Here is an 18,560-nt window from a genome sequence, read left to right as displayed (position 1 = left end):
TGGTGTAGTAAATAGAGTGTGGTGCTGGAAAAGCACAGCTAATCTGGCAGCATCTGAGGAGCAGGAGAGTCGACGGAACGTCAACAAGCAGCGATTCTACTCAGATGCTGCCTGCCTGTGCTTTTCCGGCACCACACTCTTCAACCCTGATCTTCAGCATCCGCAGTCCTCACTTTACCCCAGTGAGATAGATAGCTAAGGAAGTTACTTTCTAGCACAAGAAAACCTTGATCAGATGGGCCAATGGGTTGAAGAGTGCAACTTGCGGAGTTTAGTTAAATGCGAGGTGCTGCATTTTGGAAAGACACGTATGATAAGGTTGTGGGGAACGTTGCTGAACAGAAGCCTTGGAATGCAGGTTCATTGTTTCTTGAAAGTAATGTTGCAGGATAGTGAATGAGGCATTTGATATGCTAGCTTTTACTGGTCAGTGCTTTGAGTATAGGAGTTGCAGCTGTACAGGACATTGGTTAGCCACTTTCGGAATATTACGTTCAGTTCAGCTCTCCCTGCTATAGGAAGGATATTCTAAAACTTGAAAGGGTTCAGAAAAGATTTGCATGGATGTTGCCAGGGTTGGAGGGTTTGAGTTATACAGAGAGGCTGAATAGGCTGAGGCTATTTGCTGATGCCGAGCCTTTAAGAAGCAACGTCAGGAGACACCTGGAAATTATGAACTGGTGTCTGGCTTGAATGACTTGCTGGGAGTGATTCTGAAGGATAGGATTTACAAGCATTTGGGGAGGTATGAAATGATTAGGGATAGCCAGCATGGTTTTATGGGAGGGAAATCATATCTCAAACTTAACTGAATATTTTGAGAGGAACTAACCAAGATTGACGAATTGTATTTTGAATTGTATTCAAAAAGAATGGGTACTCAATGAACACAGTCCGCCAATTTCTCAGCAACAAACCCAAACAAGCAGACCCAATACGTCCAGAAACCCTAGCCACTCTCCCCTACATCAAAGACATCTCTGAAATGATTGCCAGACTACTCAGACCTCCTGGGCATCATGGTAGCCCACATACCCACCAACACACAAAAATAGCAGCTAATGACCTTGAAAGATCTTATACAGACAATGAGCAAAACTAAATGCCATTTACAAAATACCATGCAAGGACCGTAACAAACATTACATCGGACAAACAGGCAGAAAACTAGCCACCAGGATACACGAACACCAACTAGCCACAAAAAGACATGATGCTCTCTGACTAGTATCTTCACATATGGATGAGGAAGGATACCACTTCGACTGGGACAATACATCCATCCTAGGACAAGCTAAACAAATAGATGCACCATAATTCACGGAAGCATGGCATTCCAACTTGACCTCAAATCAACAAACACATTTAGTTAGACCCATCTACCACCCCTGAGAAAAAAGGAACAGAAAGTGACTTCACCACAGGAAATGACATCACCAACCCAAAGAAACCCAAACATATAAATAGAAAGCAGGAATTTTCAGCATTGCCATGCATGAGGTCCACTGGAGATGTTACCTAGCAAGGTAACAAAACATAGGAAATGAACCTTTTAGTTCAGAGAGCAAACCTACATCCAAAACTTTCTCTTCTCCCAGTATCAGCAGGCTAGTCTGGCCAGAGGTTGCCACACACAGGTTATAGTGGTTTCAGATTTCTGGAGGAATACTCAGGACCACTTCCACTGTCAGCACAAATGCCACCATCTTCTCTCCAATACTTTGTATTCACTCTACCTCTGCTACTGTACCAACATCCCACCATGACTCATGCTCAAATCACTCACTTGCCATCACCCACTCCAATCCAACAGCACTAAACCTTCTCATCACTGGTTGACCATTTGTTTGGGACACCTCCCCACGCATACCAAAAATAACAATCATACTACCCACTTACATTTCCTTTTATACTGGTCTCCCTCATCCAAGAGACAGCAATCCCAATACAGTGAAAGTCAGCATAGGTAGTAGGCTGCCAGACATTCAACTCCTCATCTATTGTGTGGACAGCATCCTGACTCAGGCTGCCAGAATTAGAGGCTGCCCTGGACCAAGCAGCTACCCTGCACTGGGACCCCATATGAAGGCTAAATTCCTTGCCTTAACTGAGGCCTGTTGACCACGACAAAGATACGATTCCTTTGTTTGCACCAGTGTTGAAAAGTTAGAATTAAATTGCCCCTTCCAGCCAGAGGTCCCAAAGTGCACAAGGTCAAGGCAAAAGACAGGATTAGTTAAATATCCAGGTAGGTTGAGCAAGTGAAGTTTATGACAATCAGCCAAGATCCCAGAGATGCTGCCTCATCCATTCCATGAACAGAGTGCAAAGTGTACTTGCTGCAGCATTAGAATGATAGTTGCTGGAGGTGCAGCACTGAAGTCCAGTAGAAGCATGCAAGTGGATTGGCAACAGAACATAAATGTTCTTTAACATTGGCATCAAATATGTGCCAGTCTTTATGAACTATGCCTAGAGAATTCCTCCAATGGAAGTGAACTGCTGAATTACCTGCTTTGATTTCCAAGTCAAATTATGATGCCTAATTTGTACAAGAAGTTTGGTAAGCTTGAAAGGTTACAGCAACTCGGAGAGGACTGCAGATGCTGGAGAGTCAGAGTCAAAAAGTGTGAGGCTGGAAAAGCATAAGACAGCATCTAAAGGAGGAGAATTTACATTTCAGGAATAAGCCTTTATCAGGGATGTGGAAGGGGAAGGGGTTGGAGAGTGGAGAAAAGTGGACAAATGGATGCAGGTAGAGGGTAACAGTGATAGGTCAGTGGGGATAGGTAGGAAGGTTGACAGGACAGGTCTGATTGAAGAGCATCCACCTACCGCTTTCCCAGCTGCCTTCCCTTAAACCCCCACCCCGCCCGCCATGTTTCTCTCTCAGCCCCTTTCCCCTCCACATTCCTGAAGGGCTTATGCCCAGAATGTCAACTCTCCTGCTCTTCAAATGCTGCCTGACCTGCTGTGCATTTCCAGTGCTACACTTTAACACAAAGCTAGAAAGGCAAATGATAAGTTACACCATCAACATACAATCATTTCTCTTAAATGGCAACGTGTCAAAAAGGATTACAAGATGGTCCAAATGCAGAGATGAGCCAAGCCAGACTTCGCATCTGATATGGCCACACTGATCTCACCATAGCCCAGATCACTCAAACCCCTTGTTGCATAAATTGTTATTCTATTCACTGTCAATCAGGCAGGCTATAAAATATTCCTATATAAATGGTGTTTTGTTTTTTTGGGATCACAAGCCATCGTGACAGTCCAACAGGTCTCTCCAGTAATAATGGAGCTAGACGTATAGTTGTGCCAGATTTCCGAATGCCTAAAAGAACAGTGACCTGAGAATTATAGTGCAGTAATTTAAATCTTACAACTTGAGTCAAAAGTGTCCGTGGTATTCAACAGCTTAAGTATGTTAGTTTTTATAGGCATTCTGGTTTGAAAGCTAAGGAAGCCTACATTTTCAAGTCTGTTCAGCATCTTAAATCTGACTATCAGCCCTATTAATTTTATTGTACCATCACCTAGAAACTTCTGAGTCAAGAGTGGAAAGCATTACCAAAATATCAGCTGGGGTCAGGTGCTAATCAGGATGATAAATGTTTATAGATCTTTTTATAAAAGGCAGTTGCAGTCAACATCCAAGCTTCACCTATTAAAATTAAAATATAGGTCATAAAATCAATAATGATATCAGTGCAATAAATACATAATGGCCAAGTATATTTAGCAACAAACTAAAGCCACTTATGTTCAGAATCAAAGTTAAATTATGTAGACATCAATAGTAAATTTCCAAAACAGTGATCATTCACACCTGATTTAACCTGAAGGTTAGTTCACATAGATTAAATGTCTCAGTTTGATTTTTTTAAAAATCCTATTCCATTCTAAGATAATGCCCTGAATGGAGTCCTGTACCACGTAAGCTGGTGCAGAAGAGGTTGCAGATAATTACAGAACAAAGAACAGAGATGCACTTGAGTGAGAAGTTCACTTTTTGCAGTTAACAATCACAAGCTGTACTTTATACTTAAAAATACAAACCATTTAACCCAAAAGCAACAAGAATGTTGAAGGTTTTCAGACAATTTACAGATTTGATATTGTGGGCAATATGAAGTGACAGGTATTGTAAGCATGTGATTAATATGTCAAACGTCCAATCAGAATAAATTATACACTACTTAAAATCAAAAACATTGCCACATAGTTAAACATATTCTAAAACTTCAATAGAATTTCTACAATAGAACCAATCTACAAAATATCTCAAATGTAACCAAAAATAGATTTTGCCTTTTTATAAAAATGCCAAAACAAGGTTGTTTCAACCCCTTCTCTATGCAAGAGTAATGGAGTATTGAACCATGACATTGGTCAGGATACTCAACAATGGACACAACAATTCAAAAGAAGTTAAAAAAAAGACTATACAAGTAAATGGATCAACTGAAAATAATCTAATGCTGCAGGTTAGCACAGCCATCTTCTAGGAGTTTTAACTTATAAATAAACATTCTCTCAATTGAATTATTGATAATTTTGAACAATTATGCATAATACTGACAACATTTATACATGCCAGAATGCATGTGATTCAACTTTATATAAAAGTTATAAATTTTCTAGAGAGATTTCAATTATACAGATCTAATGAAGACAGTTTATCACTCAATGTACATATTACAATTCAATATATACAAATCCATAATACAAAACTGATGGAATTCAAGAGCAACTGAAACAGTTAAAAAAAATTCAAGGAAAGTAGAATTCCTGCCTATTTGTTGTTGCATTACAACATAATTTAGAAAAATTTATTATCAAGTGTATCAAAAAAATCAGTGTCTTACACTTACTGAGCAAACAGCATTTATTTTGGAAGTTAAATGAATATTTGAGAAAACATCTTAAAAGGGAGCTGTTTTTTTTTAAATTTTTAGAACATCTATGTCTAGTCCCAATGTAAAATGCATGTAAATATGATACACAGTTAAGTACGATAAAGCATTTTATTTTCCAGAAGTGTAAATGAAAAGTACAAAGGAAAATAAAGATCACAAAAATGAAATTTACTACACAGACACTATTACATAGATGATACAATGTATACAAACACCACAGTGGTGTTTATCCCTAACATGTAACCTTGAAAGAGGCAAAACCCAGCATTTCTAAATATTTGCTGTGTTTTACCCAATTCATGAGTGCTGATCCCAAACACAAGTAAGTGAAATCAGCATATTATGAATTTCATTTCTAGTTCTGTAAGTAATTTAGGTCGAAGGGAGACTTTAAAAATGCATTAACGTTTGAAATGCCAGTAACCATCAATATTGGAGCAAAGGATACATTAAACAGCAATTTGCCATATTACAGTAAGGCCAGTTTATGTTCAGTAAGCTACTGGCCAAATGCTACCAAAGTTGTATAAGGATATGTGCAATAAAAACTAGTTTATAATAATGTTGACAGACACTACAGCACAACCTCCTTCAAGCAGTTAAGTGAACTAAATGCTGCATTTATTTAACAGCAGGGATATCACTAAAAAAAGGTGAATCATACAGTAAATCTAGAACAAGTACACAAGACCTATACGATAAGCTTCACTTAGAATGGCTCTAAAAGACTGTAGAAATATACATTCCAGCTACGCAGACCGAGTAAATGAATAAAACAAAACTTAAAGGTCTTGAAATCTATAGTACAGTACACTGTTAACCAGTAAGTACATGTTGGCCTTTTCACTACCGTGGGTAAATGAGAAAACATTTAGAAAGTAAATTACAATGCCATTTTTGTACAACTGTAAAGCAACCCAGAGGCAAATGCAACTAAATCTGCTGCATTTAAAACCTCCTCGTCTGTAATTCTGTACCTCTGAATAGTCCTTCAAATTTTATACACTGGCTCTTTTCATTTTAAGATACTGCACACATTTCACAGCAAGGGACTCAAATAGGTCAAACTTCTATGCAGGCTGACTACTTAGCCCAACACCAGAGGATGAGCCACAAACAGATTCTGCCACATTATCTGAAAGACCATCATTTGACTGATCAAGGAGTTGATCAAGCTCTTCACCTTCACTATCTGCTGTGTTACCTTGCCACTCCAACAATGGATTTGATAAACTTTCCTCATTCTCTGGTGAATGATTCTTCCATTCAGGCTGTTCTTTGGCCCACTTTTCATCTTCATTTTGAAATGGTTCTCCACTCCATTCAGCTGGCCCTTCTGTCCATTTCTGTCTATCAGTTTCAACTTCAGCTTTGGTTTTGGAAGGCGGTGTAGGCTCCTGCTCATCTTCACTTTGAGATGCATCATCTGTCCATGGTCGTTTGATCCAAAATTCTTGTTTGAGTTCAGCTGAAACATCTTCCTGATCAGATGCTTGTGAAGATGGTAGTCCATCTTCAACTGGAGAAGCACCATCTTTACATTCTGAGAATATTTCGGAATCCTCACTTTCTGATTCTTTATCTTTTGATTCTAAGGATGGCTCAGGATATTGCTCTTCTTCCATATTTGATTCATCATCCTTCAATTCCAATGTTGCTGTTTCTGCAAGTACAGGTTTTTGCAAGTCACTATTTAACTCTTCAGTAACCATTTCGGAACGTTCTTCTCTTGACTGAAAGCCTATTTCACCCATTTCAGTTGGTGGCAAATCTTGATCTGCACAAGTAGCGGATGCATTTCCCTCCACATTATCTGGGCTCATATTTGAAGCACTTTCTTCTACTGTATCTGGACTCATATTTGAAGGACTTGCTTCCACCATCTCAGAGCTCATGTTTGAAGGGCTCCCATCCACCATCTCAGAGCTCTCATTTGAAGGGCTTTTCTCTACCATCTGAGAACTCAAATCTAAAACGCTTCCCTCCACCATGTCAGAACTCATATTGGAAGGACTTTTCTCCACCATGTCAGAGCTTAAATATGATGGACTTGCCTCCACCATCTCAGCACTCTTGACTGAAGGACTTTGCTCCACCATTTGAGCACTCAAATCTAGTGGTGTTCCTTCAATCTCTGAACTCACATTTGAAGGACTTTCTTCCATCTGAGTGCTCAAATCTAAAGCACCACCTTTCATTTTAAGCGGTCTCTGGCTCAAAGTACTTCCCTCCATCTTTTCCAAGCTTGAATATGAACTTTCCTCTAGTTGAGAACTCAAATCCAAAACAGTTTCCTCCACCTTTTCTGATTCCAGATTCAAAATTCTTCTCTCTTTATCTGGCTTTTGATTAGCTTTTTCCGAGTTTGGTTTCAAACTGGCAGAATCTTTGCCATCTATTTCTTTGTTATTCAATATGTTCCAAGCAGGTCCAAAATCCATATTGTGCTTTACCTTTCGTAACTCCATCATGTTAAATCCAAGTAATACCTTAGGCCTATACCTCTCACAATCTCGTACACACTTCTTCCTCTTATTGCTGAAGTGTGAAGCAATATCAGATTTCCACAACCATAAGCCAGCTGCCAATTTTTCAATTTCTCTTCTGTTTGGATAGGGCTGCTTGTTAAAGTAGTTTGTGAGGAACATTTTTCTGGCCTCATAGGATTCATCCTCATAGCCCTTGGGATCAATTGCTAAAACAACTGGCTCCTCTGGTTTATCTTCTCCCAAGGTAAAACTCTGAACAGTTTCCTCACCATCCAATTTTCTTTTTTTCATTAAAGCAAAGTCCCCATATTCATACTCATATTCACGTTTCATGGGCATTGCACTCGGCGAGTGTGTTGCCTTGGCATGAGCAAGACTTCGATCTTGACCATTTTGTGCTTTTCCAACACCTCTACAGTGCACCAGATGCAGTGTTATAGTAGAGGCAGTCATGTTACTTGTATAGACGCCCAAACAGTGAATGCATTTATAAGTCAGTTTTTTCTCAACGGGATGAATAGTTTGTATCACCTGATGTCGTTCCCTCAAATGGTGAGCCAAAGCATCTGATATTGGGCCCTTTAAAATAGAGAAGCACAGAGGACAAAGAGTTTTCCCAACATCGTTCTTATAGGGTATTTGGGTTTGAGGTATAGAATTCAAATCTGGTTTTATTTTAGATTTAACTGGCGGTTTTGGCTGCTGCAACTGTCCTTCCGGCTTTCTGAACGTTAAATTCTGACTTTGGGGTCGATAGTTTGTGTTTTCCATTGAGGCACTCTCAGAAACACTGTAAGTAGTTACAAGGAGTTGTATATTACTGCGACTACCCTTCTGTGTAGACAAATCAAAAGTTAAAGTTGATTCTGTCTTAGGTCCCACTTCTTCATCAATGTGAAGGATTCGTACATGTTCAGCCATCTTTTCAACATCATTGAAAGTAGAACGGCAGTAGGGACATGACAATCCGTGTATAAGCATATGGTTGAGCAATGTTTCACTGGGCAAATAACGGTTGCAGTAAAGACACTTGCTTGTGAAACTGTTGATCTTCTGAATATAATTAGCCACAGCCTGGATCTTTTCAGCTTTATGCTCCTTTTCAAAGTGTATGCTATATACACTCTCTGGGAAAAGCTCATTACACATTGTGCAGATCTTCCATTTCTGAGCAGCAGAACCAGCTAATGCAGAACTTTGTGGAGCAGAATTAGGCAGGCTTGCAGGGGACGTTAATGATTTTACTGCTGAGGTGGGCAATCCTTGCATCCTTTGTGCTTGAGAAATACTGTACTGTGACTGCTTCATTGACATTTGACTAGATGCACTGTTACCAGTCAAGCCTCCTGATTGAACATTATACTGCATCTGAGATGGCCGCCTCTGCTCACTAACTCCATACTGTCTTCCATTGCCACCAGAGATTAGTTGTTTTACTGTTTGTGACCGCTGTTGAAGAGAAACTGGTAAGCCACCTGGCAGTGGGAGTCTAAGTTGTTGCCCCAAAGGATAGTTATGTGCCATTGATGAAATAGCATATTTTGGTGGCAGGCGACCAGTACTTGACATAAGATTGACTGCAGAATTTTGTGCGTTTTTGGACATGGATACGCGGCCCATACCTTGATGCATTGAAGTTTTAATACTCTGATAATTTGCAGCAGCTAGAGAAGATTTATCATGTGGCTTTGGTGCGATCAGCATCAAGGGCTTTGATCGTGGTACAACCACATTAGTATGCCCTATCATTGCTGTTACCTGATATCCTATTCGTTCATGATCTTCAATAACATGTTGCACCAAGGCCTCATATGTCTTGGGTATGAAGAGACAACGTTTGCAATGTACTGTGCCATCATCTCTTCCATTGGGGGCAGAAAATGTGCCATTCACCGACTTGTCTCCTGTTCTTGCCACATAAGGTGCTGCCACATGCTGAAAATGTTCCCTATAAATATGCTTCCTGACAACATCATATAGAGGATCTCGGTAGGTACACTTCTTACAGTAATAGACTGCTTGCTCCACACTATCGGCATGCTTCAGCTTAAGATTGCCATCCTGCTTTGACTTCTCATTGTGTGCATTCTTGCCTCCACTGGGTACTTTCCACAGGGGAACATGAAAGATTTTGATGTGGGTCTCCAGGGTCTTCCTGTCAGCATTATATGGACAATATGGGCAATTTATCAGAATTTTGTTTTCAAAATCTTCACTGTGAACATTCCTGAAGTGGCTCTTGTAGGCAGAAAAAAATTTGGACGCAAATGGACAAGCACTACAACAAAACGGTTTTGTACGATAATCCTGCAAATGTAAAACAGCAATAGTTATTATTCAATCTATACAGAAGCAAATTGTTTTGACAACAAAGTTAGTCTGTATACGCAGATTGCCTGCCAGTACACAGTCCTTCACTTAAATGCAGCTCAGGATATTGGAACTTAGAGATATATTCTGAAAAAAATCCTCAAAAATGATTACATGCATCCTATTTACATTCAATAGAATCTGATACGACAATGGGATAGGATGAGGTTTATTTACATATTGCCCTTATACAGCACGTAGTGTAAAAGCCCAAAAGAGACAAATATTTTCACCTGTATTTTATGGTGCTCCATCAGCATTAAAATGCCCTCTTTTAAATTCGGTCATAGGATATAGCCATTGCAGACAAGGCTAGTATTTGATGCCCCACCCACCGAGCACTAACAAACTTCCTTGAACTGTTATAGTCCATATAGTATATACCTAGTATTGAGGGAATTTCAGGATTTTAATCTAGTAAATTAGGTAACAATATTCTGTCATTTTCAAAAGGTATCCAAAAATTACCTTAATACAAGAGGATGATAATTAAATACTAATTTTTAACAAATTGTATTCAAACAACACACCTGCTCAAGCTAAATGTAGCAAAAAAAAAGCCATCACAGATTTATAAAAGGCAAACAATACTTGACTAACCTAACTGAAATTTTTTTAAAAGGAACACAGAAGGTCAATTAAGGGACTCCATTAGATACCATTTATATGGATGTAAGAAAATAAAAGGTAGCTAACAAATGGGAGTTCATGAGTAACTGGATAAAACAACTTCAGGACAAAGTTGCAAGTCATAGTAAAATGGTTGTATTGCCAGCTAGGTGGTGGTCGGAGCACTGCTCCCCGAAATGTCAGCGAGAAGACATGGGTTAGTTTTTGCTAAATTTAAGGTGATTTGGATATTTGAATACAGGTTAAAATTGCAATATTTGTCAGTTACACCAAAGTTAAGAGAGGACTGGCAAAACACTATGAATGGGGAGACAGAGGAGTGATAATCCAGAGGCTCCAACCACTGCTTCAGAGATATGGATTTAAATGCCATTGTGGCAGCCAGTGGAATTTGCATTTAACAGATCTGGAATTAAAAGCCAGTCTCAATCATGGTGACAATGAAGAGTATGGTCATAAAAACCCATTTGACTTTTAGGGAAAGAAATCTGCCATTGCCTGCTAGTCTGTACGTGATCTGATTGAGTCTCAACTGTCTGCGTCAAGTCACTTAGTGCAAGATAAGATTTATTATTTGCCCACCCTGTGTAATTGAACTGTCAGACACAGGAGCTCAGTGTGGGCAAACAAGTAGCAAAAGGAATTTAATACAGAGAATTAAATATGAATCTATATTAAAAAAAACCGTTAGGCCACAACGAGAATACTAGAATGCGCCCAGTTCCCATGCTTTAATTTGCTCCTCCTTCCCATGCTTTAATTTGCTAACCAACTGCAGACTTTACCAAAAACCTTTGCGACCAGTTATCAAATTTTCTTTGATCCTTAAAGACCTAAAACAAGCTCACCAAGCACTTTCCATTCACAAAATCATGCCATGGCATCCAAATGTCCCAATAACAGGTCCTAGCATTTTCACAACAACTGACACAAGGTCAGCAGATCTTTAGCTCTTCACTTCTATTCTCTTTCCCTTCTTAAATAGCGAGAAGGCATTTGCTACCTCCTAATGTGCAGGAACCATTTCAGAATTTATACAATGATCAATCATCCACTATTTCTACACCTACTGGTTTCAAACTCTTGAATGTGGGATATGATGTCCTAGCACTAAACTTCAAAAGTCAATGTCCCCAATATGGCCTTCTGACACAATCATTTCCTTCTCCCATGCATCTTTAATACTGGCGGACATCTTGCATCTTCCTCAGAGAATATAAATACTAAGTAACCATTTAAGTTCTCACCATTCTAATATTTACCTTGACTCTGCCCATAATAGACCCATTTCGTCTGAGCTAAATGCTTATTTTGTATAAATGAACGTTCTTACAGATTTTAAGAGTTCATATTCATATTTTATTTTCCCTTCGTTGATTTCTTGGTTATCCTTTTGCTATATTCTACTATCTTCAATTCTTGGGTTTACTATCATTTCTGGTAACTTAGGCCTTTTCTGAAATCCTGAATTTCTTTTGCTAATCACAATTGACCAACACTACTTTATGCATCTCGAAGGTACATGCATAGCTGTAAAATGCTTTCATAATTATCCACTGCCTATGTACCTCCCTAATTTATAATCTTCAATCTTTCCCTCATTCATAAGTTCCTTCATTCAAATTTAACACACTGGCTTTAGATTGAGCAATTCCACTTTTAAGTAACACACAATTCTATTATATTACAGTTATTCATCTCTGAAAAGTTCTCAAAAAGATTAACTAGCCTTTTATGGTATGTAATACTAGATGTAGAATAGTTCCAGGGATTTACTTTTTGCAAGAGCGCTGAAACTTAATCTCTGACCTTTTGGTTGCAAAGTTGTCTCCTTGGAGAAGAGTTTGAGGGGAGATTTGAGAGAGGTATACAATATTATGACAAGCCTAGTTAGTTTAAGCAGACAGGGATAACTTCTTTCCATTAGATGTAGGCACAAGGGCTAGGGGAACATACATGTAAGATTTTAGACAAGAGACAGGATGAACGACAGGAAGAACTTCATTGTCTTAGCCAGTAGTAACGACCTGGAACTCAGCTTAATGTCGGTAGATAGAAAAAAAACAAAGAAATTAGATGGACAATTAAAGGGATGCAGGGACTACTCAGTTACTTAATAGGTTGTCATCATCAAATTGAAGGGCCAAATTACTTACCTCCGTACCATAAAATGGTTATATGGCTGTAACCATATGAAAAGGAAAAGATTTCTGGAAGTATAAGGGTGACATAATGGGAAATAAAGAAAAATATCAAGAATGTGAAGCTACTTTCAATACATGGCCAAAATTACAAATTATTCTAGAAATAATCGTGAATCAATGGTCGACAGAGCTAAGAACATTAAAATGAAATCTGTTTAAGTGAAAAAAAAAACAGTACTAGAGAAGCTAATGGGACTAAGTACTGGACACCTTAGTTTACAAAAGGTATGTGCAGAAATAATGGTTGCATTTGGTTTGAACTTCTGGAATTTAAGATTCTAGGACAGTTTATAAAAGGTACTTTGAGGAATGAAGAAGAAGAAAAGGTAACCAGAAGCCAGTCAGACTAAATTAGTGGACAAAATGCTCACAGATATTAACAAGTATGTATAACAGAGGACTTAAAAAGAAATAGATTCGGCAGTTATGGAAAGGGAAAGATCAGAGTAAAAAACTCATTGGTAAATTTTCAGTAAGTTGCCCTTTTTGAACAGTTTAAATTCAATTCCACATTTTGTAGGTTTGGTATTCAAGTGTAGCATGCTGGATATGTATTAAAATTGCTTCATGCTGATTGTGTCACAAAGTCAAGTGATCCAAATCAGTGCCATGATGTAACAGCATCTACTAAAATCTTTTGCTGTCCAATATCTTCACTCATTCCACCATCATGCAGTTCATCTCCACAACTCAAAACTGCTTTCACTCCATAGACTACTTCCTGCCTCTTGCCACTTATCTCCTAAGTTCTTGCTATGTGCAAGGATTCAAAAGAGGGAAGCGGCGAGCAGGACGGTCAGTGATGAGCAGGAGTCAGGTGAACGTTTCATTTAATCTTTAAATTTATTTTTTAAAAATATTTCATTTACAAATAAAATAATTTGGTTATACGTAGTTTTAAAGTGTACAAAGTATAAGGATTCAATGTCATGAAACATCCAACATAACTTAAATAAAGCTTTTACATTGGTTATAAAAAGGACAAAACTGAATACTTTGAAGTTGCAGTTCTCAAGACCTCAATTAGAATGGAGATAAACTGGAGGCACTGTATTGCTGTGCAAAATTAAAAGTAATGATACTAAAGGCAATTTGTTTGTATGGTCTAAAGATTAGTTAAGGAAAAGAAAAACTGCAGTAGGTCTGTGGCCCTTGGCTATTCACAATCCACATTAATGAAGTGATGAAAGGTTACAAATAATACACAAATACAAATCTAGATTAAATTAGATTCCTTACAGTGTGGAAACAGGCCCTTCGACCCAACCAGTCCACATTGACCCTCCGAAAAGTAACCCACCCGGGACCATTTCCCTCCTAACACTAACGGGCAATTTAGCATGACCAATTCACCTGACCTGCACATCTTTGGATTGCGGGAGGAAACCGGAGCACAGAGGAAACCAACATAGACACAGGCAGAATGTGCAAACTCCACACAGATGGGCGGTCACCCAAGGCTGGAATCGAACCTGGAACCCTGGTACTGCAAGGCAGCAATGCTAACAACTGCCACCATGCCGCCCTTAAAATGCAGCATTTTGAAATAAAGGCTACGAAGGGTATTAAACAAGGTCAGAATACCCATTTGAAAAAATGATTTAAGTCCACCATTTTAAAAATCAGACACCAGGTGACTGCAGACCCCGTGCCACGCAACCATCCAGAGGGTCCATCACTTGATCCGCATATATTTTCTGGGTCCAGAAGTTGCCATTATGGACGGACTAGAAGTCCGTGCAGCAGCAGGAAGAATTGGGGGGAGAAAAAAAAGTGTAGCGAGTATTAGTAGAAAGATACCCCTAATGTTGTGCCTATCACAGGCACAGCAAGCATACAAGGCTATTTTATTTCACTTAATAAACTAGATTTGAGAATGTTCTACATTTCAGAAGGTACAAGCATCAATGCCAGTTTAGTTTTTATCCAAGGGGGAGGATTAGAGCAAGTAGGATGCAAGTCACCGGAGAAAGGTTGTTTGTTTGTGAAGTTTTCAAACCAGGAGAGTTTGGTTAGAAATTTGCACGTTATTAGACTTGGAAAAAGCTGAGATGCAGATTTGGGAGAAGTTCAAGTCAGCAGATTTACAAAAGATATCAAAATTAGAATGGTGCTGGAAAAGCACAGCAAGTCAGGCTGCATCCAAGGAGCGGGGGAGGTGGAATCAATGTTTCGGGCAAATGTCCTTCATCAGGAGCCTCGGGGGTGGAGAGATGAATTGGTGGGGTGGGGGTGGGTAGCTGAGTGCAGTAGATGGATGGAGGGTGAAGCGGATACGTAGGAAGAAAGATTGACAGATGGGACAGGTCATGAGCTGGAAGATTGGAACTGGGTAAGGTGGGGAGAGGGGAAATGAGGAAACCAGTGAAGGCCACATTGATGCGATGAGGTTGAAGGGTCCTGAGGTGGAAGATAAGGCATTCTTTGTCCAGGTGTCAGGTGGTAAGGGAGTGGCGATAGAGGCGGCCCAGGACCTGCATGTCCTCAGCAGAGCGGGACGGGGAGTTGAAATGTTCGGCTATGGGGTGATGGTGTTGATTGGTGTGGTGAGCGGGAAATGTTCTTTGAAGCCCTGTGCAAATAGGCAACCTGCCTCCCCAATGTAGAGGAGACTGCATCGGGAGCAATGGATACAGTAAATGATCTGTAGAAGTGCAGGAGAAACTGATGGATGTGGAAGGCTCCTTTGGGGTCTTGGATAGAGGTGGTGGTGGTTTTGGGGGGGGGGGATGTGCGCCCCCCCCCGCCCCCCCCACCCAGAATCCCTGGCAAGGAAATTGCCTGGAGCCAGTAAAGTAGTACCTTAAAATCTGAGATGGGGATGAAACTTCTGTTGACTGGGGTTTCTGCAAAGTGCGTTTGGAAACAGCTTGAAACTGTCTTTTTGCATACGTTAAGACCACTCTAGCTATCATATACAGTTTTTTTTTAAAAAACTGCTTCTGCATTTAATCCCTAGTGTGGAAGCAGGCCATTCAGTCCATCAAGTTTACACGGACTCTCCTAACAGCATCCCATCCAGATCTACTTCCTTTACATAACCCTATATTTCTCCAGCCAATCCACCTAAACTACACATTTTAGACTACAGGGAAAAATCAGAGCACTTGAAGGAAACCCACACAGACATGGGGAGAATGTGCAAACTCCACACAGACTGACAGTCACCAGAGGATGAAATTGAATTTTGTTCTCTCGCACTGTGAGGCTGCAGTGCTAACCACTGAGCAACTCCTAAGTCTGTTCTGAAGAAAATCTGCAGCCTCACACCTGCAGTGCTTAACAATGTTAACAAACTAAATTTAAAAAATAATCTATCAGGCCAGGTTTAATTTTGACATCAGGCTGGTCCAGGAGCACCATTAACTGGAATGAAAACAAAAACATTGTCGATCCAGGATTTGAATTTATTGAATTTGAGGGGGAAATCATTCATTGTCTCTTGAAGAAACAGGTGCATGGAGATTCTGTTGTGTTTTGTGTCTACTTCATGGATTGGATTTGCAAAACGATCTTTAAATATTTCTAGGTTTAGCTGAGAGCAGAAAATTTGAATGAAGGAATTAAAGCAGTATCTCAAAGAAATGATGCTGATTACCTTTTGAATTAGGAGGGAAACCTAAATTTGTGATGCCACAGCTAGATGTAGCTAAGACACAGTTAGAAACTGAATAATGACTTGAATCGAAGAAGGGAAAGAGAAAGATTGAAGGGTGTTCATAAAAGAAGTAGAAAGTAATTGAAGAGAAAGGAGCAACGGAATGGGAAGAGAAAGAGAAATGAAAAGAATGCTAGAATTGGAAAAACAGAAATGAAAACAGTGCATAAAGGAAGGGAAGATCGAGTTTATAAACCTTGAATTCCAGGGTCATAAACTGTACAAAACCCAGGAATCAGAATCAGGACTGTAAGATTTACTTGATATGATTTTGTGAAGGAGATTTACAGGACCACATAGCGTAATCCAGCTCTATTCAATACGAGATGCTCTTGATACAAGTTCCTTGACCATCAAGTTCCATTTATGTAATAACTTTAAAAACATATCTAGTCATAGAATGAAATCTAGCAACTGACTATATAAAATCTGCACCACCACAGAAATAATATCTAAATGATAACTATCTCAGAACTGCTTTAGATTTACTGGAGATTAGAGTTTCAAACAAAATCACAAATTCTAAGAACTAGATGCAGACATGCAATTTTTAATTTTGTAAAAACTATTTTAACCAATAAAGTTTATCTTGCTGGTTAATAACTGAATGAGTTGCATCTTAAAATAAACTGAAAGAGAATCAATACTTGAGCACAGGAAATAAGTTAACCTGTAGCTTTGTAGAAGAAGGGTCCCAAAGTGAGACATCATCCCATGTAGTGTTCTTCAGGTAGAAATCATTTGGTTCAAACTGTTTGAAATCCTGAAAGAATAATTTTGATTAAAAATTTATTCAAGTCCCACTGGAACTGTGCATTAAAATCAATAAGTGTTCATTCACTACTTTTCTGTTCCTTCAAAAAAATAAAAATCACAATCACTTTACAAATCAAGTAATAACTTGGTACTATGATAATATGCTCGACTTGTGTTTGTCCAGACTATTGCGACTGGTTGTTTTAGGGGTGCACCTGATGGCAAGCAGTGCCTGGTGCAGGTCTGGAGTAGGATATGCTCACACGGCTGCCAACTGTTGACAGTCAGGGTGCATTATAAAAGAGAGGTTAAAGGGAAGCAAAAACCATGCCAAATTAGGGTAGCCTGTTAACAGTTACCCAACTTGGAGCATATATTTCTGGAAAGGAAAGGGAGAATCGAGTTTGATAGAATTGATCAAGTGCAACAAAATGGTATATACAATTCTTCCCTGAATAACACAGCCTGTCAGATTAACAATGCCTTTTCAATGCAGGAGAAAATGGTTTCCAGTTACTTTTATTGCCATATACAAGATCAAGGTTCAATCTGTTGACAAAAATGTATTTCTATTCCCAGGTCACTATTTTTATATAGCGAGTCAGGCAGCAGAGGAGCAGGAGAGTTGACATTTCCTGACAAAGGGCTCTCCTGCTCTTCGGATGCTGCCTGACCTGCTGTGCTCTTCCAGCATCACATGCTCTTCTCTGATCTCCAGCATCTGCAGTCCTCCTTTTTGCCTAATATCTTTATAGAGACAGCTTTATGTAGCTTTCTCTAAAATGAGGTCACTTGCCTGTTAAATAACTATAAAGCCTACATTTAGAGAAGCACTGCTGCAATTAAGGTACTAATTGTGAATGCAAATGTTTTTGTCAATAAACTCCATTTAGTGCAGTTTTACCCTAGAGTTTAGGCTGCAGAGTAGTCAGTAAATTCCTTAAGGTGTCCATACAAATTAGCAATGAACAAGTTTAAAACCATTTATTTTGAGCTCGGGGGATTAAAAACAAAAGTTGGGTTCGATTGGGTGGCTGCCTGCTCAAACCCCTACACAAAGTAATTGAAAGCATTCCATGGTTAAACAGTATAAAATTAATACATTTGAAATATCTAGCATCAATTCTCAGATCTAAATTCAGCTCCCTTGCAAATTGAGAATGAGCAAGAAACATGCACTGCAGATCAGTTTATCTTCATTCAACTCTTAAGAAGCAGCGAGTCAAAACACCTATAAATACTGGTCTCAAATGGTGAGGTTTGAGTATTTTTACCAAATATCAAAATTAATTATATAATCTGGTCACTGTGATATAGTTGGTTCAGGTTAAATTTGCACAAAGAATTTTGAGGGGTAACGGTAAAATGACCAGAGACAAGCACAGAAAAACTATACGCTCCTCAAACTGACTAAAAATGTGAAAATTTACAATGAACAAAAATGGAGAGAAATATTCTGAAGACTATTTTAAAACAAGTACTTTTGCCAAACACAGCAAAATTAAGTTACGAATTCAATGTATGGTCA

The 18,560-nt window shown here is 39.1% G+C and overlaps 1 protein-coding gene across 2 annotated transcripts in view; it reads right to left on the bottom strand.

Moving 5' to 3' along the window:
* Positions 1-5,019: 5,019 nt before the first annotated feature.
* The window catches only part of adnpb (activity-dependent neuroprotector homeobox b), a 45,345-nt gene continuing 31,804 nt past the window's right edge, over positions 5,020-18,560 (bottom strand). For both annotated transcript variants that reach the window (XM_060836313.1, XM_060836312.1), the window contains exons 3-4: positions 16,947-17,039; positions 5,020-9,721 (exon numbers count right to left, since the gene is read on the bottom strand). In XM_060836313.1, coding sequence (XP_060692296.1) covers positions 5,996-9,721; positions 16,947-17,039 — 3,819 coding nt within the window. In that variant the 3' untranslated portion in view covers positions 5,020-5,995. The remainder of the gene's footprint in view (positions 9,722-16,946; positions 17,040-18,560) is intronic.

The sequence above is a fragment of the Hemiscyllium ocellatum genome, chromosome 15 (assembly GCF_020745735.1).
Source record: "Hemiscyllium ocellatum isolate sHemOce1 chromosome 15, sHemOce1.pat.X.cur, whole genome shotgun sequence".
Classification (NCBI taxonomy): Eukaryota; Metazoa; Chordata; class Chondrichthyes; order Orectolobiformes; family Hemiscylliidae; genus Hemiscyllium; species Hemiscyllium ocellatum.
This window is presented reverse-complemented; position numbering and strand designations above follow the sequence as displayed.